This window comes from Prunus avium, chromosome 1 (genome assembly GCF_965620075.1).
Source record: "Prunus avium chromosome 1, drPruAviu1.hap1.1, whole genome shotgun sequence".
Taxonomy (NCBI): Eukaryota; Viridiplantae; Streptophyta; class Magnoliopsida; order Rosales; family Rosaceae; genus Prunus; species Prunus avium.
The window spans coordinates 58,575,769-58,601,737 of NC_142284.1; the positions used below are offsets into that span (position 1 = coordinate 58,575,769).

Sequence of the window (25,969 nt, forward strand, 5' to 3'; positions counted from 1 at the left end):
ACTCCACTATAATTAAGGTCATGTGGCCATTTCCAGAGAAAATGAATGCCATTTGATGCTAACACCAAAATGGCATCACCTCCATTTGTTTAGACCAGCCTTGATGTAATGAGAAGCTACCAAAACATTTTAATGGCGAAATCTGAAACTTAAATATTAGATATTCCCATGCTTATAGGCTCCCAGTGCATAGGCAGAGAAAAACTATAAATCAGTCTCGGAATTGAGAGACCTCATATTGAATTATTTATTTTTCTTTTTCTGAAGATAGACTACCTTTAGATAGAATTGCAATTACAAAACTTAAATATAGTATAGCCGCTCGGCTACACTATTTATTTTTTTTTAAAAAAAGGGAACCACCTAGCCCACCTAGGCGGCCGATTTTTCGAAAACTTGAACGGCGTTTTTTTTTCTTTCCAGATTTCTTTTTTACTAGCGGGTCTATTGCAATCTTTAAACTTAAATATAGCCCTATTTATTTAATAATAAAAAAACAAGGAACCGCCTAGCCCGCCTAGGCGGCCGATTTTTGGAAAACTTGAATGGCGTTTTTTTTGGCAGATTTCTTTTTTCCTGGCGGGTCTGGCATCTCTGCAAATACATCAAGCTAGGGTTTTAGCGACTCACGTTTATCAACAACGTAAAGGCATCTCTGAAAATCAGCAACGTGCCACGCCTGAAACCTTGGAAATTGGCAGAGGTGGGGTTGGCCCGTTCATAACTAGTGTCTTGTGGGGGAAAGGGATTGGGTGAATATAGTGTTGTCTAATTAATGTTGTCTATGCCACAATGCAGGCTGCATCCCTCAAAGAAAAGATTAACCGAATGTTGGTGGAGAGCATGGCCCATAAAGAGTGGCAGTATTCCGTTTCTGAAAAATATTTGTGGCATATAATTTTTTTATTATTATCAGAGGATCGATGATTCGGGTCTAAGGGTAATCTAATAATTTATTTTCCTCTGTATATATGCAGTCTTGCAAACGTTGATCCTATTGATGTTGCCAGAAATATTGCAGGGTTAAACCCAGAAACTACCCTAGGTAAGCATTTAGTTTATTTATATCACTAAATATTGACTGTTGTAATCTAAGTTCTATGTGGGGTTTCTTATCGTTCATTCATATTCTTTTGATATTTGCAGTTGTGGTAGTTTTGAAGACCTTTACAACAGCTGAAACTATGTTGAATGTTCAAACCCTTCGGGAATGGATTTCATCTTCTCTCGGGTCAGTGCACTGCTAGCACTTCTTCAAGTATATGAACACGTTGTTTCAGTTTAGGATTTGCTTAATAATCTTTGGGTTAATTTAAACAAACGTGAATGAGCTTGGGAGTGGGCGGAATGAATCATATTTGGAATAGCTTAATAATTTTATAATTGAATAATTTAGTCCTCAAGATGGTATGATGGAGTGAAGGTTTATTATGTCTTTGTAGTTAATCATTGATTTTGTCAGATCGATAAAATGTAAGTTTTGAAGATCTGCCTGCCCCTCTCTCTTTCTCATGATTGAGCGTAACAATTTCAGGCCTGATGCAGTTGCAAAGCATATGGAATGGTAGCAGTCATCACTAATCTTACAGTATGGCAATTTCCTTTGTTCTCTTGCCTTTAGTTGATTAAACATTCAGATTATCACTAAATTTAATTAACAATTTTTCATTATCCGTTGGTGATTCTGAATTTATGTGTTTTTTTCTCTTCGATTTTGATGGTGATGCTATTTATTGAGTTCATCAGGACGAAGGTCCTAAAGATATCCTTGTTATTTCTATTTCATATTGAGTTGATGGTGATGCTATTTAATGTTTAACTCAAGTAAATATGCATTTCATGAACCCTCATAGGGTTCCTCCTGCTTGTAGATTGCCACTAATAATATGGATACCCTCTGATTTCTTATATTTAGTTGTAGATCAGATCATGTATTGTTTATCTTTAATTTTTCTTAGAGATTCAATCCCACTTGAGCCCAAACTTATAACTAGTGATCCCGATCAATCGTCCCGACCCTTTTCTTCTTTGTCAAAGAGAGATTGGTGAGTTTTGGCTCAAGTGACAAGGTTGAAATGTGATCAAGATCATCTGGACTCAATCTAGACCCATCCTAATTGTGTAATAATCCTGTCAATATATTCATACAAAAAGGTGGCTCTTGGTGAGAGGTGGCAAAGCGAAATAAAAGTTGCACCCCATCCTTGACAGAGTTTGGGGTATGGAGCTTAGATTTTAAGTGCACTCCATTCTTAACAGAGTTGATATGTTAGGATATTGAGCTTAGATTTTAAGTTTTAATTGCAAGTTTCTGGCCATGTTCCTAAACCAGAGAGTGAACCTAAAGCGTAGGTGAGAAACAGGTGTTGATCGAAATTTACACAAGTCGCGATTGGGCAACAACACTGATTGGCAGCCAGGCACATCCGTTCCATAAGAAAGAACGAACCTTGGGCAGGAATTTTTATTTTTTTAAAAGAAAGAGTATAGCCGGGCGGCTATACGTTTAAATATATTATTTAAGGAGTATAGCCGCTCGGCCATACTATTTATTATTAAAAAAATAAAAAAGCCCCGCCTAGCCCGCCTAGGCGGGCCATTTTTGGAAAACATGAATGGCGTTTTTTTTTTAAAGATTTCTTTTTTCCTGGCGGGTCTGGCATCTCAGCAATCACATCAAGCTGGGGTTTAGCGACTCATGTTTATCAACAACGTAAAGGTAATTAGCTCTTCCCAATGAATGGTCTGATTGTGAATTTGCTACAATGTTATGAATGTGGGGTCGAAACTTGGCTCATTTACTTGATAGTATTTTCTAATTTTCATGCCATATCGTTAAGGAGTACCATTTTGACTCAGTTACTGTGGATTTCATATATGTCAATATTAAAGATCTGGGAATGGGCTTGCAGTTGCATTATAATCTGTTGTTTTTTTGTGTCACTACTGGTTGGTGTCATTTGAGGAAAGTGTTTGATCTGAATTGTTTTTCTTCTTGTTTTGCATGTGGGTAGTTTAATTAAGTGGTTGGATTCTACTTTTTACTCTGGAATCATTAGATTAGCATGTTGCCAAACAAAGTGTAGAGATTTGTGTAGAGATAAGCTAGAATATGAGAATGTGAGAATGAGAGAAGATAATTTTCTGGTTTTAGAATTCTTTCTTATATCTCACATTACTTACAATCAACACATATATATACAAGTTCCTAAGCCCCCCAAGTTAGGCAACCAACCTAGTTAGGCAACCAACCTAGTCAAGCCCCCCAAATATTGTAGGTGCCAAACATAGTAGGTGCCAAACATTAATTGACTACATAATCAACACATTAATTGACTACATAATTAACACTCCCCCTCAAGTTGGTGCAAAGATGTCACGCATGCCCAACTTGTCAATAGACTCATTGAAAACTCTACTTGACACTGCCTTTGTCAGAATATCAGCCAGTTGATTTTCTGAGTTTACGAACGGAAACTTAATCATCTTTTTTTCCAATTTTTCTTTGATGAAGTGTCGATCGACTTCCACATGTTTAGTACGGTCGTGTTGTACTGGATTATGTGCTATCTCGATGGCAGCTTTATTGTCACAATATAGGTTTGTGGCATTCACTTGTTTAATGCCAAGATTCTTTAGTAATCTCCGCAACCAAAGCAATTCACATACTCCTTGAGCCATTCCTCTAAACTCGGCTTCAGCACTGGATCTTGCTACAACTCTTTGTTTCTTACTCCTCCAAGTAACTAAGTTACCACCCACAAATGTAAAATATCCAGAAGTTGAACGTCTATCCGTGATACACCCTGCCCAATCAGCATCAGTGTATCCTTCAAGATCCATGTGTGTATGTTTGGAGAACATCAATCCTTTTCCAGGGGCAGTCTTCAAGTATCGCATTATCCGTATTACTCCATTCATGTGAGCTTCACTTGGTTGATGCATGAATTGGCTTACCATACTCACAGCATAAGCTATGTCAGGGCGTGTGTGGGATAGATAAATCAATCGCCCAACTAACCTTTGATACCTTTCTTTATCAGTAGGAGCTTGATCTGGATACATTCCCAATTTGTGATTCTGTTCAATAGGTGTGTCAGCTGGCTTGCAATCCAGCATTCCTGTTTCTGTCAACAAATCTAACACATACTTTCTTTGGGATAGAAATATGCCATGTTTAGATCTAGCAACCTCAATGCCAAGAAAGTATTGTAACTCACCCAGTTCCTTCATCTCAAATTCACTTCCAAGGAGCTTCTGTAGATTCTGCATCTCTTCATTGTCATTACCAGTAACCACCATATCATCTACATAGATGATCAGGGCCGTAAGCTTTCCACCACGACGCTTTAAGAACAATGTGTGATCTGAGCTACTCGGAGTGTACCCAAATCGCTTCATGGAATCAGTAAATCTCCCAAACCAGGCTCGGGGTGATTGCTTTAGCCCATACAGAGATTTTCTTAGCTTGCATACGGTATTAGGACCGGATGTCATAGGAATCCCTGGTGGTGGATCCATATATACTTCTTCTTGTAAGTCCCCATGAAGAAATGCATTTTTTACATCATATTGCAGCAGTGGCCAGTCAAGATTTGCAGCCAAGGATATGAGAACACGTACAGTATTGATTTTGGCAACTGGTGCAAACGTCTCCTGGTAGTCAATTCCATATGTTTGTGTATATCCCTTGGCCACTAATCGAGCTTTGTATCGGTCTATGGATCCATCAGCTTTGTATTTAACAGTGTATATCCACCGACATCCAACTGGTTTCTTCCCATGTGGTAAAGGAATCATTTCCCATGTAGAATTCTTTTTCAAAGCTTCCATTTCAATTTCCATTGCTTCAGTCCATCTAGAATCTGTCACAGCATCCTGCCACTTACTTGGAACACATACAGTAGATAATTGATTGACAAATGATGCATATGACTTTGACAATCTATGAGTGGACACATGGTTATTGATGGGATATTTAGATTTAGCATTAAGGTCAGGGCAATATTGAGGTTTAGGTTTTCCCCTAGTGGATCTAGGTGGAAGTGTATATGGTGCAACATTAGGTGGTTCAGTGATTACCTCAAGTACTTCTTCATCACTAGACGAATGATGCGATGACAGGGCAGGAAGGGTTGTATTTTGTAGTTGATCATCAGGGGCATGTGGATCACCTTCTGGTTCCATAGTCTCAAGGTCTTCACTGAGGTCAGGACTGAACAAATCATGATTTTCTTCAGAATTTTCAACTCTATGAAAAAACAACCGGTCACTAGATTCTTCACGACCGGTTGCATGGGGTACTTCGTGACTGGTTGTCAATGGGTCACGACCGGTCGCCTGGGGCACTTCGTGAGAATCTTCAACGTTTTTTTCAGCATTTGTTTCGATCTTCTCTTCAAATGACAAGTCCTTCTCTTCACTCCCCCTCTCCCCCTGAAGAGAAGGGGTCTTGGAAACCATAAAGTAAGCCAAATCTTCATGAAAAGTGGTATCCATAGTGACAAAGAGTTTTTGAGTAGGAGGATGGTAACACTTGTATCCTTTTTGATTCAAGCCATATCCAACGAACACACATCGGAGGGCACATGGATCCAGCTTACTCCGTTGATGAGAAGGAACATGAGCATAAACAACACAACCGAACACACGAGGAGGCAACTTGAGGATGGTAGGAAGAGAGATGTGATGAGCCAAGGTATCTAGTGGAGTTTGGAAATTCAAAACGCTACTAGGTACCCGATTAATCACATAGACTGCAGAGAGAAGAGCATGACCCCATAAGTGGTGAGGAACAGATTTATCAAGCATGTAGGCACGGGCAACTTCAAGTAATTGGCGATTCTTCCGTTCGGCGACACCATTTTGTTGTGGAGTGAAGGGTGTGGAGGTTTGATGGATGATGCCTTGGTCCTTGAAGAATTGAGCCAAGGCACCATTTACATACTCCCCACCATTGTCGGACCGGAACACTTTGATGGATGCTTGGAACTGAGTGGTGATCATAGCATGGAATTCACGAATTGTGGTAGTAACATCACTTTTATGGGTGAGCAAGTACACCCATGTCATGCGGGTGCAGTCATCTATAAATGTAACAAACCACCTCTTGCCAGTAGAAGAGACTTTAGCAGGGCCCCAAACATCGGAGTGAATCAACTCAAAAGGAAATTCTGTTTTACTATCACTTGATGGAAATACAGTGCGATGGCTCTTGGCCAACACACAGGTTTCACACTGAAACTGAGAATCAACTAAACCTCGGAATAAAGATGGAAACAGTCGTCGAAGGTAGCCAAATGATGGATGTCCTAAGCGACGATGCCATAGCCAAATCTGTTGTTGAGCACGTGAGTTTTGAACATGGACAGCTCGTGGTGGTGATGAGACCGTCAAGGTATACAACCCCCCTCTCCGTTTACCATGCCCAATCGTCTCGTGAGTCGTAAGGTCCTGAAACTTACAATGAGAAGGATAGAATGTGGCATAACAATTATGTGAGTCAAGGAATTTCCCAACAGACAACAAATTGCATTTAATAGAGGGGACAAGTAGTGTATGAGATAAAGATAATTTAGGGGAAAGTGATATAGTCCCTTCTCCAGCAACATTAGAAGAAGCCCCATTGGCACTAGTGATGTAAGGATAATGAGATTTATGAGATAAGGTGGAAAAAACAGTGGAGTCAAAAGTCATATGATCAGTGGCACCAGTATCAATTATCCATGTAGTAGAGCGTGTACCTGAGTCGGGGTTGGAGTCGGAGAGTAAGGCAGGAGATGGAGACTCACCGGTAGTCATGACATAAGCAGCCTTGGGTGCCATGTTGCGGGTCTTGTGTGAAAGTATGGATACGTAAATGTAGCGGAAGATTTAAAGAACACAATAGGGGTACAACAGAACAAAGTAACCAAAGGGACACGAGTTTGAATTATGTAGGGACAAGGTTATGGAAGATAAGGTTATGCATAGGCACAGCAAGGCAAGGACAAGATTTAAGCAAAGGCAAAGCAATGGCAAGGATAAGGGAAAAACAAAATTACGTAGGGATAAGTATATGCAGCGGAAGGATAAAACAACAAAGGGAACTCAACACAAATTTTGTGTTGGAACAATATAGGAGCAAAGAAGTAAGGGCAAGATTAAGTAGAGGCAAGGTAAGGCAAGAACAAGATAAGAGCAAGGTAAAACAAGGTTATGCAGAGGCAACCAAAATCGATTGCTCTGATACCATGCCAAACAAAGTGTAGAGATTTGTGTAGAGATAAGCTAGAATATGAGAATGTGAGAATGAGAGAAGATAATTTTCTGGTTTTAGAATTCTTTCTTATATCTCACATTACTTACAATCAACACATATATATACAAGTTCCTAAGCCCCCCAAGTTAGGCAACCAACCTAGTTAGGCAACCAACCTAGTTAGGCAACCAACCTAGTCAAGCCCCCCAAATATTGTAGGTGCCAAACATAGTAGGTGCCAAACATTAATTGACTACATAATCAACACATTAATTGACTACATAATTAACACATTAATTGACTACATAATTAACAGGCTAGCTGTAATCGGTTATTGTTTTCACTTATATCTGTTACAAATTGTCTTACTTTTATGCCTTTTGGTTTCTGTTTATACAGATGGCTGGAACTTTTGGTTTTGGCCGTGACGGCTGGGTGAAGGAGCTTTTGAGGAATTATTGTAACAAGAATTTCAGAAATTGAGGTCTCTTGTGGCTTTTGGCAGGTTATTCTCCCTCCATATTATGAGATTCAATAGATTGTTCTTTAAAGAAATATCCATTATTGAATAAATTCTCTGTAGATATGCCATCCTTATGCAAAATCTGACTGAGAGGCTTAGGCCCCTTGTGGGTTTGAAAGGCTGCGATTATTGTGTTATTTGGAAATTGAGTGAAGACCAAATGTTAAGAGGAACTTTTTAATTAACAGTTACTAATTCATGTTTCTTTTTGTGACTAATTTTTAGATTGGTTATTTTTTTATTTTTTTTATTTTAGGTTTATTGAGTTGATGGAATGTTGTTTTTCTGGGGCTGATGAGAACACTCAGACTAATGGAGGAAATGAACTTATTTTCCAGTTTATCCAGTCCTTCCATGCACAGATACAATGCAGCACTCAAGAACAAATTCCTGTGATCTTCTTGCCCAGCTTCCTTCTTCTCTGTCCTTAGACTCTGGGCACCTATATATCCTTTTCATTTTAGCATTTTTGTTTACTCATTCAATCATAATTACCAATTACCACCATACATATCTTGACAAAAGAAATTAATTAGTTTTTTTTTATATCCTTAACCATGGCTGCTCATGAGCAGGATTTATGCACATCCATTAATATCAAACCAGCCCATTTGGTTGAACTCATCTTCTAACAGAGATTCAAGTGCCATGGCAGTGAGCTCACAAGTTCCCATTTTCCCTAGCTAGTTCCAAAAGAAAGTCCTTTTCTGAACATATAATTAAATGTAACTGTGTATTTCTACTTACATTTTGCAGGAAAGAGATGGGACCAGAGTTTTGGTTCCAAGTGCAGAAGGTTGATTGAGCTGTTTGTCTCCAAAGATGTATGATATTTTATGATGCTTCACTCAAACCTTGCTTTAATTTCTTATGTTAGATTTGAAATTTTATTTTGGTCACATCTCTCACAAATAGTTTTTTTTTTTTTTTTTGGTAACTGTCAAATTCACAGGTCTCTGAAGACCAACAATTGATTGATTATATCACATCCCAATGTGCAACATTTCACTGGAGCAAGACACCCTGCTTGGTGCTGGCTGCAATACAAGCTTCCCTGTCAAGATAAATGACATGACACTGAAATACAACCACAACCCTTTCTAGGCAATGAGAATGAAGGAAATGATTATCTAAACAGTAATCATTTCCAGCAGCCGCCTGTTCTTTCCCCAGTGGATCATGATTCAAATGTGCCATACAACATATCAGTTGATCGAATCCTTCTCTGCAGCACTTCTCAGATGAATGTCCTGCAACATGTCACTTACAACTAAGAGAACAGCATGAAGAATGTCCTTTGTTTTTGTGAGAATTGATAATGCCCTTGTATTTGATAGAGGTCATGTGTTGAGCTGAACACGAATTATTGTCAAAAATTTCATCCTTTCTATATGGTTGATGTCTTGTATGATTCTTAATTGTAGATAAAGGATAGGATTCATTGCTTAATACCAACAGATGGCAAGACGCTCGAGGTCAATGATAAGAGCAGTGATTTTTTGAATTTTGAATTTAGTATTTTTCTGATGTGAAAATGTAGTAGCTAATAGTACTATAGAATGTTATGTAATAATATTTCTTCAATTCTTATACAAGTTGTTGTACGAGGATCATTGGCAAATATATCAATCATATTGAAGAGATACATATATGGTGCTTGTTGTACCTTATTTATATGATAATGAATAATGATCTAGCATTTTCCTTCATCATAGTCTTCATCATAGACATTATATCTCCACGCATAGAGAGTGCCTTATGATCCCTGTTGGATTGAACCCATACACATTTGATGCATTTCTTGGAACAGCTCCTCATTACCTTCGGCAAAAACTTTGAGATCCTTCAAGAGGATATCTAACGCCTTGGAGTGACAATTGCTGTCAAGAATGAACCAAAAACATGCAGAACATGGTATTTTTTTTAAAGATTGTTTATGTATAGATTATAAGAAGCTTCAAAAATGTTCTCACTTGTCAATGGCCTCAAGGAAATTTTGCTTTTTGATCTGGAAATAGATATTCGTCGCGTAGCGATTGTTATTTCTATTTCATATTGACATATTGGAGACATCAAATCAGGTTGAGAGGAAAAATGTGAGGGTCTTTTTTTGAAGAATTAAACTTAGTTTACCTCGACTGCAAAATGGTTCTTTTTCATTGCTCGTTAGTTTGGCTCCAGCTCTTCAGTTAACTGCATCTAGAATATTGGGTTTGATCATTATTTCATCCCTTTCAATTTGCTTCTCTGTTTTTCCCACCCAGCAGCACCCCACACAAAAATTTGCAGGGCCAAAATGACGTCGTTAAATAACAGAAGTCACATTAGAGTAGAAGCCATGTCTGAAAGCAATTGTAGTTTCCAATATGCATCAGCACCAGAAGAAACTAGCACATTCACAGTGTTCAAGAAGGCAAGGCTAGTGGCTCTTTTGGCGTGACCCTCAAGCTTCCTTGTAACCTGCAAAATATATAAATCAAGGCAATGACAAACTTTTCGGGTTTGCTTCATCACAACATCGAGCATGATTTGTTTTTTTTTTTTTTACAATAATAAACAAACTACCTCATTTGAGTGGAGATTGTATCGGTTGGTGCCACAGGAAAAGCCCAGAAATCACAATAACTTATATTTGATAGCTTTATAGGATTTATGGTAAATATGAGACCAGCTTATTTCTGAAGACATTATCATGTGATTCTTTTGCATTCTGTTTTTCTTTTTCTGGGTGGTGCCTTCAGATAAACAGCACAGAAAATAGATCAGTGCTTCATGTAGCTCTTCATGCTCCAAGGGATGCAGTTATACAGAGTGATGGGAAAAATGTGGTCCTTGATGTTTGGGAAGTTCTGGACAAGATCCATTTCTGAGAGTTTTCGAAGTGGATTTTGGGTAATCACTACAATTTTTTTTAGTGTCCATATTGCCTGAATTGTGAAGTAATTGGCAATTCTGGTAGGTTGGTGCCACAGGAAAAGCCCTGAAGGATGTCATTGCTGTTGGTATCGGTGGCAGCTTCTTAGGTCCTCTTTAAAAAATAAAAATAAAAATAAAAATAAAAAGGTATAGCCGCCCGGCTTTACCGTTTAAATATATTATTTAAGGAGTTTAGGTTACTTAAACGCTGAAATTCTTGGGTTAAAGGTTTTTTAAAACAGGAGTATTTACTTAAACACTGAAACCTTTGCTTGCTTATTGTTAATTAGCGTAGAGTTTATATTAAAGTACAGGCTGTTTCTAACAGAAGTTATTCATTGGTCATATAGATTACACATCGGAGACATTTCCCTTCAATGAGTAAATCAAAAGCTTTGTTGATTTCTTCAAACCTGATCTCGTGTGTCACAAACTCATCAAGTTGTAGTTCCTGATAGAATGAAAAAACCAAAAATATATATTAAAAGGATATATGTCCAAGGTATATAAGTTAGGCAAACCACCCCTACATAAACAGTTAGATGCTATAAATTACCTTGTCCTTGTATCGATTGATGAGGACAGCGATATCAGATTTAGGTTTGAGTCCTCCAAATAAGGATCCCGTGAGGGTTTTGCCAAAAATGATGTCAAGAGAGGGAAGGGTCACCTGTGAGCCCGGCTTGTCCATGCCTAAAACAACTGTTTTTCCCCAACCCTGAAGTTGAAAAGAAATGTTCAGATATTGTTTTTACCAAAATTTAAACTTGTAGCTATTTTGGCCAAAGTAGGTGGTCTAGGATGGGAATTTCCTCCTTGCGCATATATACCAAGTACATGCAGAATTTTCAAAGTGAAAGTATATTTTCATGATTTTGCTTGGAGATCAAGTTAACATTTCAAGGAAGGGCAAACAGTAGTCTAAGTAGGGATGACAATAGGTCGAATAGGGGGTGAGTATGCCATTCCCATCTCCATCCCCGTCTAAGCTCAAAACTCTTATATAAGCACATCGAACAAACTTTCCAACAGACTTCAACAAATTCCTGAAACACGTTTCTGACATATGTTTCAAAATTACTACCTAGGATGATCGTTCAATGTAAAATAATGCTCAGCATAGACTTCACAAATTATGATATATGTGGTATAGAAACTTCTGATCGATTTATTAATACATACGCGTCACTCTCTCTTCTCCGCCTCTTAATTTTAGTAACCTTGTTGAAATTTCCACTTTGCTAAGTTTTTTATTTTAAAACATAATGATAATTTCTTCTTTTGGGGTCAACTTTGCTAACTTAATTATGTCCCATATGTCAAACTTTCTTGAAAAGGAACAATCTGGTTCTAGTAGTGTTTCTTCAATTAAGTTTATGTAGTTGTACTCTTTTGTTTTTCCGTTTTCCTAATGAGGTTATTGTAGTTAGATTTCAATTACAATCAATGATAAATTTCCTAATTTATTGATGAAAATATCACACGATTCAAGCATGTGATGTAAAGATAGGAACTTAATTGAAATGGAAATCAAACTTTAGAAACATATTTGACGTAAAGATAAAACAAATCAAAAACAGTCGTTCAAATGATAAATTGACATTGAAAGATGTTGCAAATTGGTTCAAAAATCGTGAATTGCCAACCGGGTTTAGACCAGTGAAAAAGAGACATACATAACACTTTCTTGACAGGACCAAATATGTGAGAGAGAGAGAGAGAGAGAGAGAGAGAGAGAGGGGCAGACCTTTCGGCAGCAAGCGTAAGCTTCTTGCACCAGTGATATCAGCCCAACACATTCAAAGCAATAGTCTGCACCCCCGCCAGTCATTTCCTTGATCACCTGCTTCATACATGTAAAAAAAAAACTGTAAATCCTTAGCAAAATAACCAAAAATCAATCAGAAATGAAAGCCGAAGCCACAAAAGCATATCAACATCCAGTAATATAATCTTTTAATTTCAAGAATAAGTGTGCATATGAATACAAAAACAAGTAATGAAATTTCCAAAGTTTGGTGCATAGTTGTAGAGAACCTCGCTCACAGAATTATTCTCACTATTCGCAGGGTCGACAAAGTCAGTGAGCCCAAACTTTTTTCCTGTGTCAATAAGAAAAAGAACAAGTCTGCATTGATCAGATTCAGATTAAGCACATCATACATCAATTCACAGGCACAGCATAAAGTATAATCAAGCTAAGATCCAATTACCAATTTCAAATTTGTCTCGGTTCACATCCACGCCAATAATTCTAGCTGCTCCACAAAGTCTTGCTCCCTCCGCGACCTGGATAATTCAACCATGGATATGAGCCTAGAGTGAGTCAAATATGGACAACGAGGAAAAGAAGTAAAAAGAAAACAAGTTCTGCAAATGCATACAGCTAATCCAATTGAACCCAACCCAAATATAGCAACAGTTGATCCCTTCTCCACCTCTGCTGTTCTCCAAGCAGCACCAACTCCTGAAATCGAATTGAAGAAATAACAATTCAAGTCTAAATTTTGCAAACACCGCCACATCAAGTCAAGAAGAATGTCTACAAGATTAGGAATTTCAAGTCTACCGGTCGATACTCCACAGCTCAGGAGGCAGGCCCTGCTTGGTGGTATTGCAGGGTCAATTTTTGTGATATGGGCTATGTCTACCACTGTATACTCAGTAAAACTAGACACGGAGAGGAAATGGTATAAAACCTCCCCACTGAGGTCTGTGAATCTGCTCGTCCCGTATCTTGGCATAAAAATTGAGGGCCTGGGGAATTTTGTACATAGGTTGCTCCTTGTCGATTTACAATCTGCACACTCTCCACATTCTGACATGAATGTTGGGATGACGGTATCTCCCTCAGTCACCTCATTGACATCCTCCCCAACACTCTCCACAACCCTACAAGGAAATGTATATATCTCCTTCAGTTACCTCATTGACATGAATATGTTGGTATTTTTAATTGCTGTTGATTGAGTCAGATATGAAAGGGCAGATCTAGGAATTTATTGCAGGAGAAGAAAAAGTGGTGGAAGAAGAGAAAACCCATAATTTGACAAAGCATCTTCTCTTAAATAATAGCATAAATCAATGAAAAAGAAAGAGAAAACACATCATTTCACATCCTGAAAGTAATAGAGAAATAGACAATTACTAAAGAGATAGCGGTCTTTCTTTAACAATAATATGGTTTGAAAGATGAACACTGAAGATCACAAAATTCTTGGAGCTCACCCAATAGCTTCGTGACCAAGAATTCTTGGGAAAATTGCAGGGAAGTCCTGGAAAAACAAGAAGCTATGGATAAGCATCAACTCTTAATTATTGTAAATAGTAGCATACAAAAAAACAAAAAAGAGATGCTAAACAAGAACCTTCATTTTCCAGAAGGAGAGATCGCTGTGACACAGAGAGGTACATATAATTCGAATACGGACTTCATGAGGCATCGGGGGTGCCACCATGATCTCTTCGATCACTAGAGGCTCACCTGGTTTGCGACTCACAGCAGCTGCCATTTGTATTACATATTTACATGCAACGTGATCAGTTTCAGAGTCTCAGACTATTCAAAAACAATATATGCAACAAATTTAAACTAACAATTAAGCTTATCAATAATAAGAACCTCTGCATCGAATAGGCTTCCCTCGGCTTTCACTTGGCAATTTCTCATCATCCATAGTGGCCACAAGAACACAGACACACTCTCTCTCTCCTCCGGACTAATCTGTCACTCTTCCTGTGAGTGTGTATTGTGCATAGGACATGCTTGAACGGCGGAGACTTTGGTGTCCAAGGAGTAGTTTTTAACGAAAAATAAATACAATAAAAAATGACCCAATTTTAAGTTGAGTTAGGTAAAGGAAAGAGACAATGCAAAGACAATTAGGAATGAAGGAACATAAGTTTTCCAATGATGAGAATCTTACCAGCAATGAATCAAACAAACGATATAAGACATGTCACATGTGTTAATAAAGTTAAAGAAGAAAAACTGTTTGTCTTTCCAGCCGTGTTTGATATACGTTTTGGTAACTCGCGTGAATGGCATGGGTTGCATTGTGCAATAAAAAATAATGAAACTATATTGAATCAAAATAGAAAAAGAAAAAGGACATCAAGCCATATAAATGACATTGGAGATTGAAATTCACCCAGCATGACAGAGCAGATACAAAGCAAAGGAGGGAAAATTCAAAACTCTACCCAGAATGACAGAGCTGCAGCAGGTAAGTGTCAAGTTTGAGGTGGGATCAAGCTACAACTTATATGATATACAAATCGCTAATGGGATTCTGAAAATCCCAAAAATAATAAAATTAATAAAAGAATATAAAGTTGGTATATATTGTGACAAAGAAGAGTATGGACTAGTTTGTCATTTCATGTGTGCATGATGATACAAAAGAAAAGGCACAATTAATTAGGAAGAAGCTGATTTGTAGTCGAAATTTAGCGTCTAAATTCATAAACGTTAGTTTTTATAAAAACTTTCAAACTTATTTGACTCATATACCTCAAAATCAAAAACCAAACAAAGCTGAAAACCTTATCACCTGATTATCATACTAAAATAATATAAATAGTTTGTCATTACCAGATCACTTTCATTTGGGTATGAATTGGTCTATACTGTCCATCCCCTCTTGAGTACTTGTCCCCTCCGAAATAAAACAGTTGGTGTCATTTATGACTCGCACCAACCAGCACAAGTGGATGTACCAAAGAATATACCAACTTATAAGCTTAACTATGGAAAAAGTAGTATATACAAAATATTAAGACCAACTTGTTAATTATAATAAAAATTATGAATGTCCAACCATCTAGTTTTAATTTGGCATTTGGATTTTTTTTATATTTTTTTCGTCAATGGGAAAGGGGATTCAAACTAGGACCTCTTCGAACATTGGAAAGAGATGTACCACTAAACTAAGAGTTACTCATTTTGGAATGAATGTACTTCTAATAAGTTTTTGTTAACAAAAATGCTAGTCATATATAATACATATATACTACATTGTGTACCACCTCTCTAATAAAGGTGAGCCCCATTGTATTGGTGGCTCCACCCCTATTAGAGAGTTGGTACACAAGGTGGTATGCAATGTGGTATCTCTCGCATTGCTCTTTTGTTAATAGCATTTGTAAAATTAATAACGAAAGATTTGGTTAGTTGCGGTGCAGTGATCTCGATTAATCACCATTGCAATCATCTATTACAGTCACAACAACAACTTACACATTAGGAGCTGGAAATGGAAGAAAGCAATCTAACTACTCCAAATGACACAGAAACCCCATACATTGAATTAGCAACATCGATTAGAAAGGAATTGGATAGCTTATCTCCCCCGGGATATGATCGTTGTATCTACAGGGTTCCTGAGCATCTACGGTGTATAAATGAAAAGGCCTACACACCACAGGCAGTCTCTATAGTCCCATTTCACCATGGTAAGGATAAGGAAAGCCTAAAAGCCATGGAAGAACAGAAAATAAGGTACCTACAAGATTTTCTATGTCATAGTAAGTTAAACTTGGAGGTTTTTATTATCATAACAAAGGACCACGAAGCACGTTTGCGTGGTTGTTATGCTGAAACCATTGAGTTTTGCAGTGATGAATTTGTAAGAATCATTCTAGTAGATGCTGCCTTCATCATTGAGGTCTTATTGAGGTGGAGTTTCCGCGAATTGCTGGATAAGAATGACTGGGCATTTTACAGACCAGTTACAATGGCAGTTATAAATTTAGACATGCAGATGCTCAACTGCCATTCTTCATTCTTGTGGACCTTTTTAACCCAGACAAAGACAAACTCCCTACGTGTGATGAGAGTCTTTCAATACTTGATCTTTCTGTCAAGTTCTTACAGGATCCCATGTTTCGAGAGGAAACTGACGATTGGTTTGAAGTAGAACATTTTGTTGGTTTAGTAAGAGCTTTATGTCGACCGAATTTTGAACTTTCAGCAGAACTCAAAACCATCACCAAACTAAGCACGACAGAGCTACATCAAGCAGGAGTCACATTTATGGTGGGGTCAAGCAAAAATTTATTCGACATACGATTCACCAATGGGATTTTGGAAATTCCGAAATTGAAAATATCCCCGGCAATAGAGCTTGTAATTAGAAATCTCCTTGCATTTGAACAATGCCATTATGATAAAAATTACATAAATGATTATGTTGTCATCATGGATCGTTTTGTGAACACCCCAAAGGATGTGGAGTTGCTTTTTGAGCATGGAATAGTTGAAAATCTGCTAGGTGACAGCACCGGAGCTGAACAAGTACTCAGGGCCGGCCCTGGGTGATTGAAGGCCCAGGGCAAAACTCTAAGTGTGTGCCCTTTATTTATAAATTATTATTATTTTTAATTAAATAATTAATTGAGTGCTGCTATTTCCATAATCTTGTCCTATTTTCCCACCCACCATATCGTTAAAATTTTAAAGACAAGTTTATCTTTTTGTAAAATAACTTATAAGGACTTATGTAACTCATCTTAAGTGTAAATCCAGCATGGATGTTAACAATTTTAAAAAATTATTTTAGAATATTAAAAAAACATTAAAAACTTCATCACTTCCTTCCCAGGCCGCACCAAACAAGCCACCACCCAAACACCACCAGCCACCTAGCAACCACCATCTACCACAAGCCCAATAGCACCCACCCGCCCAGCTAGCTCTCAAGACACGTAATCCCCATCAAACCAAATTATCCATAACCCAGCTAGCAATTTGCAAGTATGAGAATCGATTGAAATAGCCTTCCTCACTATTTGAGACAAAAACCAAAAGCCTGATAAGAAAATCCTTGTTTAGAGAAACCCAGGGAGGAGATGCGTGCTTTGGGTGAGAAAGAGAGAGAATTCTTATGTATGCCACCATTGGCGGACCCATAATTTTTTTAGCGGATGTGCAATATTGACTAAGTATGAAAAATGGTTTTTTTGGAATAATCATTTTCTCAAGATAATTTTTGGCGGCTTTTATTCCTTATACATCAAATAAGAAAACTTGATTTTATGGGATTTTAGTATGAAGTATATATTGACTTAATGAGCCATCATTTTTAGCATAAATCGTATTTTGCACTAAAACCGATTTTTCATATTTTTATTTGGTGGGAATTTGATTTTCTAGTAGTTTTATTTGAATCCAAATGGGGGGTACTTCCTTATTTACATTGTAAACTTAAGTAAATGGAGTAATATAAAAATAAATGAAAGTAAAAGGACAAAGACATTTACTTAAATGTTGGAAATGGAAATAAGGTAATCTGTACACCAGTTGAGCAAAGGGGCAATATAATGTAGCCATACCCATTACTTTTACTTATTTTATTTTTTTATGAGCACTTATAATTTTGTTTTGCATATACATATATTTTTTTTTGTCTGATCATATACATATATATAAGCTAATATAAATTTTTTTTGGGCCCTTCTCAATCGTGGGCCCCGGGCGGTGGCCCTGGTTGCCCTGGCCAAGGGCCGGCCCTGCAAGTACTGCAGAACGCCCTGGCACAGATGGAAGGCAAATTTGAGGCAAAACTATTTCAACACACCTTGGTCAACTATTTCTGTCATTGCAGCTGTTGTTCTCCATCTCTTGAGTGTCATTATTTTACATGGAATAAAATCTTTACCTTTTTTTTTCTTTTGATAAATATAAGCGTTACTTTTAGTAGGCATGTCGCACATTTATTCCAAGAGGAAGATAATATACCTTCTCCAACACCCGAAGATTACCAAAAATCATACGGCCAACTAATCAGCACATTTATTCCAACAGGAAGAGATGATAGACATAACAAGATAACTAGGTGAACCATCCAAGGATGGAGATGTTGGGGCACATATCCAACTTTTAATACCAAAAGAAATCACCTTCTACGTCATTATTTATCAAGATTTCGACTGATGTTACTGTAAATAAAGATCACTTCTACTTTGCCACTCTTTGCGAGGACCTGATCAAGATTTGTAACTCTATTTTCTTCTCCATTTTTGTATGAAGATATTCAACCATGGTGTCTGAGAAACCTCCTCATTGTGTTCTATGAGTTCAAGATTTTTCATATGGAATATTATAAGAACAGATTCTGCAATTTGCTCCCTTTATGACGATTAGGGACAGGCACGGTCCGGATTGGATCGGTTTTATCTCAAAACTACGGCCGAACTAATTACAATATAACGGTTTGGTTTGGTTCAATTTTGACAAAAGTCATGAAGACGGTTTGGTTCGGCCGGTTTGGGCCTAAGCCCAATTCTCTTTCCTTTTTGCATTTTTCCAACATTGTTAGAGCAATTACAACCAAGAAATTCACAACTTGCTCCATACTTAAATAATTTTCCAAGTATGAAACTATCATAAAGCTCAACATGCTATAAAACTTCAAATTTCAATAACTACTACAGCTCAATTCAAATATCCATACATAGTTATTGCCTAATTAGAGTATTACACATGTAAAATATAATATAAATAAATAAATATACACATAAACGGTTCAGTTTGGTTTAGATCGGCTTACAAAAGCTCAAAATCAAACCAAACCAAACCATATACGGTCTGATTCGATTTTTAAACCGTTTGACTTTTTCTTGGTCAAAACCAAACCAAACTGGTTATTACAATTTGGATCAGCCAGTTTCATTAGTTCGCCCGAATTTATGCCCACCCCTAATGACGACTTATATATTATTAGTTTTCAAAGTGAAATTGTTTTGACTAAAAGATAGTTAAAGCTAACAAAAAAAAATGGACAGTTGAAGAAGCCTTGCAATTGGAATAGACTTCGGTTGCACATGCCAAAATGATCTCCGCCACCTCTGGTGTGGCTATTCCGCCTCCTTTTGTGTAATTTTTTTATTATTTTTACTTTCTATTTTTCATTTTGAAAGCCCTTCCTCTCTTGTATTCTCTAATGCTGGCCCATAAATCTTCTACTTCTTCCTCTAAACTTCCTCCCCCTTTGTTCTACAGCCCTCACATCTCCCTCATCTCTCTTTCCTTTCATCCCTCCACCACTCCGTCGACCCGTATCTCTTCTCCCACCAAATCTCAAATCCAAAAGTCCTCTATCCCTAAGATTTACTTGGTTTGCCACTGGATTGCTGTAGTTGTTTTACTCCATCAACCCATTCTCAGATCTAATACTTGGATCTGCACTTGTGGGCTCTGTAAATATGTGGTCAATCTTGACCACAAATCGATAGATCGCTTGAGTATGATGCTTGGGGCTTGCTAACCCAAATCCACACTCTACATATCTCCTCTCTTAGTTCCCATGGCCCTTTCTTTTCTTGTGACAGTGGCGACTTGTTTTGTTTAGGGTTAGATTTTAGGGTTTTTGCACATTTTGTGGGCTTTTGTTGTTTTGGGCCTACTATTTTGGCACTTTAGGTTGGGTTTTTATTTTGTTCAGTTTGAGCCTAGGCAGTAGTCTTCTGTTTAGAGACGAACACGCTCCCCTGGAAGGTGTCGATACTCTGATATCTAACCTGATTACTTGTTCTTGGTGTTTGTTTGTGTTTAGTTGGCTTTGTTTTTGGGCTGTTGGTAGCCTTGTGGTGTTTGCTCTTTGTTTGCTATGTCTGGCTGTTAGTAGTCGTGTTTCACCTTCTGATGTACTCTCTTTTGTTTAATGGAAAGTACATTTGACCAAAAAATAAATCCCTAATCAACAAGCAAAATGTGCTATTATTTTCAAATTGGGTTACACAAATTCAATGGGTTACGTAATTATGCATGTATTGGGTTACACGAATTGTTGTTTCCTCACTTATATCAAATTCAATACATCCATATGATCTACTAAAGTAGATCGGTATAATGAAAGCATATCTTGGTCAACGGAGTCCCAAGAAGGTAAGAACTCCAACTTGTTCGATGCGATATACAAGTGGGACTTGCACTCTATGAGCAAGCTGTGGGAAAACCGATGTAACCCAAATTGTTAATTGCTACAACACCCGTCTGCTTTTCAATTCAGTAACAAAATTTGTTTTTTCTCATTTTCTTTTAGGGATAGAGTACTCTTTGTTATTCTTATTCACATACTATTGAACACAGCGGCAGTGATGTGCGGCTGGGTTGGGGAGCCACAATGGCCGGCGACAAGACGAAAGGAGGATTTATGGTGGTAAAACATGGGTGTTGTGCAGTAGCAGGGTCGGTCTTGACTTTTGGTTGACCCAGGACCAGAAATTAAAATGAGGCCCTTTTATGTTTCATCCTCTTGAATATAGTAAACTAAAAAAGAAAAATAAGGTTTAGGGAGAAGGTTATAATGCCCTTTTTCTTTTTTGGTCAACAAAGCTTCATTAGGCAACCACAAAAGGCAAACAAAACAAGAACAATAGAGCCAAAAACCAAAGAAAAACAGAAAGAAAAAAAAAACAGAGCAACAACGAATAGGTTTCAATCAAATTATAAGAATTTGTTGCAGCATCTGGTTTTTGGAAAAAGATTTTATAAATAACATCTTCACAAAGAGAATATCTAGTATGAAATTGCAGGAACATAAAACAAAAGTAAATAAATTAAAGGATATGAATAAGAAATCTGATTGTCTTTTGAGAACTTATAGAAACCAAGAGTGGAAAATAATAAATAAATGGTGGGTTTTTGGCTGAGAGATCGAAGAAGAGTACTAATGAGTTCGAGAATATTTTTGTTATGGAGATAAGTGCCACTGGTATGAGAGGAACAGAGAAGAGGGAGTAAATAAAAATAAAAATATGTTTGTTGGTTGCTCTATAAAAGATTTGCTTGTTTTGGAAGACTTTAAATTGTAATGTTGTACTATTGAAATCACTATGTGGAAATGGAAGTGCGTAAACATATTTGAGAATTTGATCTGATAATCTTGCAAATTCTAGTAGTTCTAATTGAGCAAGTTAATGACTGTGACTTAATTGTTCTTTTCGTGAATTTGGAATATGACAAATAATTTGTAGTTGAATGGAAGTGTTAATAGTTTGAAATCCTACCTTATGTGGAAGAATAACGACCACTTTAAGTAAGTGGATATGTATTTAGAGTGGCAAAATATGATAAAATGGCAACCACCTCCTCCTGCTTGGTTTAAACTCAATTTTTTTTTTTTTTTAATGTTGAAATTGAGTTGTTTTCCAGTACTAACTACAATGAGTAATGACATCAATATGACATAAATATGACATAAAGGGTCAAAGTCAAGCATCCAAAGGAAGAATTATAGTCATCCTTCTGCAACGTGTCATGACAGGGATCCATAACCACTGACTTAACAGAATTGGTGCTAAAACGAAACAGACAGATAAACAAAATAAAAGAGGCAAAACCAATTTGAAGCCCAAATCAATGAGCGGGCCCCACGTGGTCCGTGGCTCTGCGGTGCAGGGGGAAGTCCACGTGAGGGAAGAGGAGGAGACGGGAAAGAAGAAAGCACGCAGATTTGACAAGTGTGTGCGCCGGGGTTTTGCATAGAGAGCCGGAGATTCCTTCTATAGCTGGAAGGGACCGGGGCCGAATTCGTCATTTCACAAAGCGTAAAAAAACATTTGAAAATTAAAAGAGGCAGTGCTGTAGAGACAGTGGACCTGGACCAGTGTAGGTGGGTTGGGTTAGAGAGTTGGTCAGACTCAGGAGGAGGAGAGGTGTGGGGCCCACTACATACACAGAGAGAGAAAACTTCCCATTCATCCACAATCCTCAATATGGCGTCAACTTCTATCTGAGCTGGCAGTCATGCCAGCCTGTACCCAGCTGTCTCCCAACCTCCCCCAAACAAAAATCACAATTAAAAATTCATCTCTTTCTCTCTCCTCTAGCCCTTTACACTTTCCAATTTAGAAACTCAATAAACAAACACACAGAGCACAAAACCAGAGCATCGATGGCATTGCCCTAGACTGAGGGAGAGGAGCTTCTGCTTTGCATTTACTTTGCTTTCTGCAATGGATCCCTGCCCATTCGTGCGGGTCACAGTGGGCAATCTCGCTCTCAAGATCCCAGTCGCTTCCAAGCCCGCCCGCTCCGTCGTCCACCCTTCGTCATCACCATGCTTCTGCAAGATCAAGCTCAACAACCTACCCCCTCAAAACGCCGTCGTTCCCTGTCTCCCGCCGGAGGCCCAAACCCTCGACAGCGCCGCTCAGGCAAACGGCGTCGCCGCTACTTTCCACCTTAGCAAGTCGGATCTGGACCGGGTCGGGTCCAAGTCCATATTCGCCCCCAAGCTCTGCCTCAAAATCTCGATATACACGGGTCGCAGAGGCAGCACCTGCGGCGTCAATTCCGGAAGGCTGTTGGGTCGGGTTTCCGTGCCGCTGGATCTGGCGGGAACCGAGTCCAAGCCCAGTGTGTTCCACAACGGGTGGGTCTCCGTAGGGAAAGGCGTTCTCAAAGGCGTGTTCTCGGGCCAGACCCAGTTCCATTTGAATGTGAAGGCCGAACCCGACCCGAGATTCGTTTTCCAGTTCGACGGAGAACCCGAATGTAGTCCACAAGTATTTCAGATCCAAGGCAACATTCGGCAGCCCGTCTTCACCTGCAAGTTCAGCTTCAGAAGCACCGGCGACCGAGGCACTCAAAGATCCAGGTATTATTCATTTCCCTCTTCTTCTTTTTTCCCAAATTATCTTCGTCTGTGTTAGGGTTTCGGTATGATTATTATTATTATTTTATTTTTTGCAAAGAAAAAAAGTAGATTCTGTGTTTGATTCGAGATTGTGAATGCGAATGTTTTGTGTAAAAGTTTGATACTATAATTAAATTAGAGTAGTGAAGCTCACAATTTTGTTCGCTTTACGACGGCGTTTTGCAATTGAATCCTTCAAGCGGACTCTGATCCCATTAAAGCTCTTTACGTTGATTCTAGGCCCATTTTTTATTAACCAGGTCCCTGTTTCATTCCGGAGCTTTTACAAAGTTTGTTTACTGTCGATTAATTTTTATTCTCATTTTGCCCCTTTCATCTTCTTAATTTACTTTTTTTTATATAAATATTTTATTATATTAGATTCTCTGTGTTTGATGCGTTGTTTACCAGTTGCATTCTAAATTGAATCCTTCCCATTAAAGCCTTATACGCAGATTCTGAATTGATTTTTTTATTCCCATTTTGCCCCTCTGTTCACAGGTCTTTACATTTGGACCACGGCAACTCTCGAAGCTGGTTAGGCTCGTTTGGGAGCGAGAGAGAGCGACCGGGGAAGGAGCGAAAGGGCTGGTCCATAACGGTCCACGACCTCTCCGGCTCGCCCGTAGCCGCAGCCTCGATGGTCACGCCCTTCGTGGCCTCACCCGGTTCGGACCGGGTCAGTCGGTCCAATCCGGGATCATGGCTCATCCTCCGACCCGGCGACAACACGTGGAAACCGTGGGGTCGCCTCGAGGCCTGGCGCGAAAGAGGCGGCTCCGATGGCCTCGGGTACCGCTTCGAACTCATTCCCGACACCAGCGGTGCCGGCATTGTATTGGCCGAGTCCACTCTCAGCTTAAACAAGGGCGGGAAATTCGTACTGGATCTGGGTTCGGGTTCGAGTTCCGGTACCCGACCCGGCCCAAACTCTCCGGGTTGCAGCCCGCGGGGCAGCGGGGATTTCGGGTACGGGTTGTGGCCCTATTGCTTGTACAGAGGTTTTGTGATGTCGGCAAAGGTTGAGGGTGAGGGCAGGTGCAGCAAGCCTGCGGTGGAGGTGAGCGTGCAGCACGTGAACTGTACGGAGGACGCCGCGGCTTACGTGGCGTTGGCCGCAGCCGTTGATCTGAGCATGGATGCCTGCAGGCTTTTCTCTCAACGGCTGAGGAAGGAGCTATGTCCGGACTCGGAGCTGCTCCGATGACTCGGATAGGGCTACGTCGTCGTTTTAATGGGATTTGGTCCTTTCTTTTTTTAATTTTTTATGTTATTCTGAGTTTGGTTGCTGGAGAACAAAAAACTATTTTTAATTACTACTAACAAACAGAGAGAGAGGAGAGAGGAGAGAGGAGAGAGAGAGAGCTGTGTAGTGTGTACAGTGAGAGGAGAGAGAGAGAGAGATTAGGCAGGGCACGCTTTGTTTTTGCTCGTGTGACTTGTGTTTAATTTTCCCTTTTAGTTTTTTAAATGAAGGGCTTGCTTTAGTTGGAATTTTTGTAGTCGCTGACTTGAACAATATTTTATGTTACTTTAATTTGGATTAATTAAATAGAGGAAGTGTGGATTAGCTGTAATCTAATTGATGGCAGCTAAGCACGTTAATTAATTTTTAATTAGTTCCATCTGTGTGTTTGTAAATTGTAGTATATAGCATAAAGTAGTAGTTAAATGATTAATGCGGGGAAGGGAAGGGCGTGCACGTTATGTGCTGATTCGATTTCTGTTTATTTTTAGGTACACGAATTAATTAATATTTTGTGTAATGGCTTTTAAGGAAAGAAAATTAATTTGAAATTAATATGGAAGATAGCTGTAATGCGCTTTTGATGAAGGTGGGGATTGCTTGGGGTTTGTTTGTGTTGGAGCTGGCAGGCACCATTACTCTTGTTTAAAATATTGTTGGGGGTGGTGTTTGGGTTTCGGCTGACTTCTAGAATTTGAGATATGGGTAAAAGAGCGAGCAGGTATTTGTTGGTGGAGAATCGTGAGAAATATATAAAGTGTTGAGCATAATAAAACAATTAATGGTATTATTAAATAATGGTAGGCCTAGCCTTGGGGTTAGGACAAGTACCATTGGGTTGGTGGCGTGGGTGCCATGGCTCATATGAATTTCTGTTATGCAATTTGGTTTGAAGGGGGGACCATTGATTCCAACTTTTCTTTGTTCATAAAATAATGGAGGGTTCTTGATTTGCATATCACCGATCTCATGTTTGAAATTCCATGACACATTGATATTGTGTGAGAAAACCCCCTCCTCATTTATAACTTTCAGCAACACACAAAAAAGCAACATAGAAGAAAGGGGACTACGACCTTTTCTTTATAGCTTATTATTCTATATTCTATTTTTTATTATTTCCGTTTTACAATGTTGTATGATAATCGAAATTCTGAGTAACGACTTGTTTGTCTTCTGCCTTCTATTATTTCGTTTCCTTCAAAGAAAATTGATGTTTGTTTGTTTGTTTTTTTCGTCAAAGAATTGATGTTTGTTTTATACATTTAAAAAACTGATACATGTTAAATCCTTTGGGTTAGCCCAAGTAGGAGAGAAAGGGTGGCGTATAGGTTAATTATGATATGTTCAAAGTTCGATTCCCTCCTATGTAACCGAAAAAAGAACTAACACATATTAGACCT

The 25,969-nt window shown here is 38.6% G+C and overlaps 2 protein-coding genes, 1 long non-coding RNA gene and 1 pseudogene across 5 annotated transcripts; 3 read left to right on the forward strand and 1 right to left on the reverse strand.

Moving 5' to 3' along the window:
• Positions 1–8,029: 8,029 nt before the first annotated feature.
• LOC110772058 (uncharacterized) lies at positions 8,030–9,376 on the forward strand. Its single transcript, XR_002528971.2, has 3 exons — positions 8,030–8,417; positions 8,520–8,587; positions 8,716–9,376. It is a non-coding gene; the product is annotated as an uncharacterized LOC110772058 (long non-coding RNA).
• A 1,497-nt stretch (positions 9,377–10,873) lies between these two features.
• LOC110772060 (alcohol dehydrogenase-like 7) lies at positions 10,874–14,487 on the reverse strand. 3 transcript variants are annotated; one of them, XM_021976436.2, is made up of 10 exons: positions 14,302–14,487; positions 14,048–14,184; positions 13,908–13,954; positions 13,249–13,571; positions 13,064–13,146; positions 12,893–12,968; positions 12,726–12,781; positions 12,427–12,525; positions 11,236–11,397; positions 10,874–11,130 (listed from the first exon to the last, which is right to left on the reverse strand). In XM_021976436.2, the coding sequence occupies exons 1-10, from the start codon at positions 14,354–14,356 to the stop codon at positions 11,011–11,013; spliced, it is 1,158 nt and encodes a 385-aa protein (XP_021832128.1). In that variant the 5' UTR covers positions 14,357–14,487; the 3' UTR covers positions 10,874–11,010. The 3 variants fall into 3 exon arrangements, with proteins under 3 accessions (XP_021832128.1, XP_021832126.1, XP_021832127.1); XM_021976434.2 differs by having other exon boundaries at positions 10,875–11,130; positions 12,717–12,781; XM_021976435.2 differs by having other exon boundaries at positions 10,880–11,130; positions 12,427–12,522; positions 12,717–12,781; positions 14,302–14,486.
• Positions 14,488–15,934: 1,447 nt separating this feature from the next.
• LOC110772051 (UPF0481 protein At3g47200-like) lies at positions 15,935–18,729 on the forward strand (annotated as a pseudogene).
• A 3,760-nt stretch (positions 18,730–22,489) lies between these two features.
• Positions 22,490–24,857, forward strand: LOC110772059 (formin-like protein (DUF1005)). The gene is made up of 2 exons (XM_021976433.2): positions 22,490–23,281; positions 23,822–24,857. Exons 1-2 carry the CDS (start codon positions 22,638–22,640, stop codon positions 24,525–24,527), a joined length of 1,350 nt encoding a protein of 449 aa, XP_021832125.1. The 5' UTR covers positions 22,490–22,637; the 3' UTR covers positions 24,528–24,857.
• The last annotated feature ends 1,112 nt before the right edge of the window (positions 24,858–25,969 follow it).

Coding starts and splice junctions, on each gene's coding strand:
- LOC110772060 (XM_021976434.2), bottom strand. CDS start 14,356: ATGGATGATGAGAAATTGCCAAGTGAAAGCCGAGGGAAGCCTATTCGA. Junction 13,572..13,907: donor CTTGGTCACGAAGCTATTGG/GTGAGCTCCAAG, acceptor ATTTCCTTGTAG/GGTTGTGGAGAGTGTTGGGG. Junction 11,131..11,235: donor TCAATCGATACAAGGACAAG/GTAATTTATAGC, acceptor TCATTCTATCAG/GAACTACAACTTGATGAGTT.
- LOC110772059 (XM_021976433.2), top strand. CDS start 22,638: ATGGATCCCTGCCCATTCGTGCGGGTCACAGTGGGCAATCTCGCTCTC. Junction 23,282..23,821: donor CGAGGCACTCAAAGATCCAG/GTATTATTCATT, acceptor CTCTGTTCACAG/GTCTTTACATTTGGACCACG.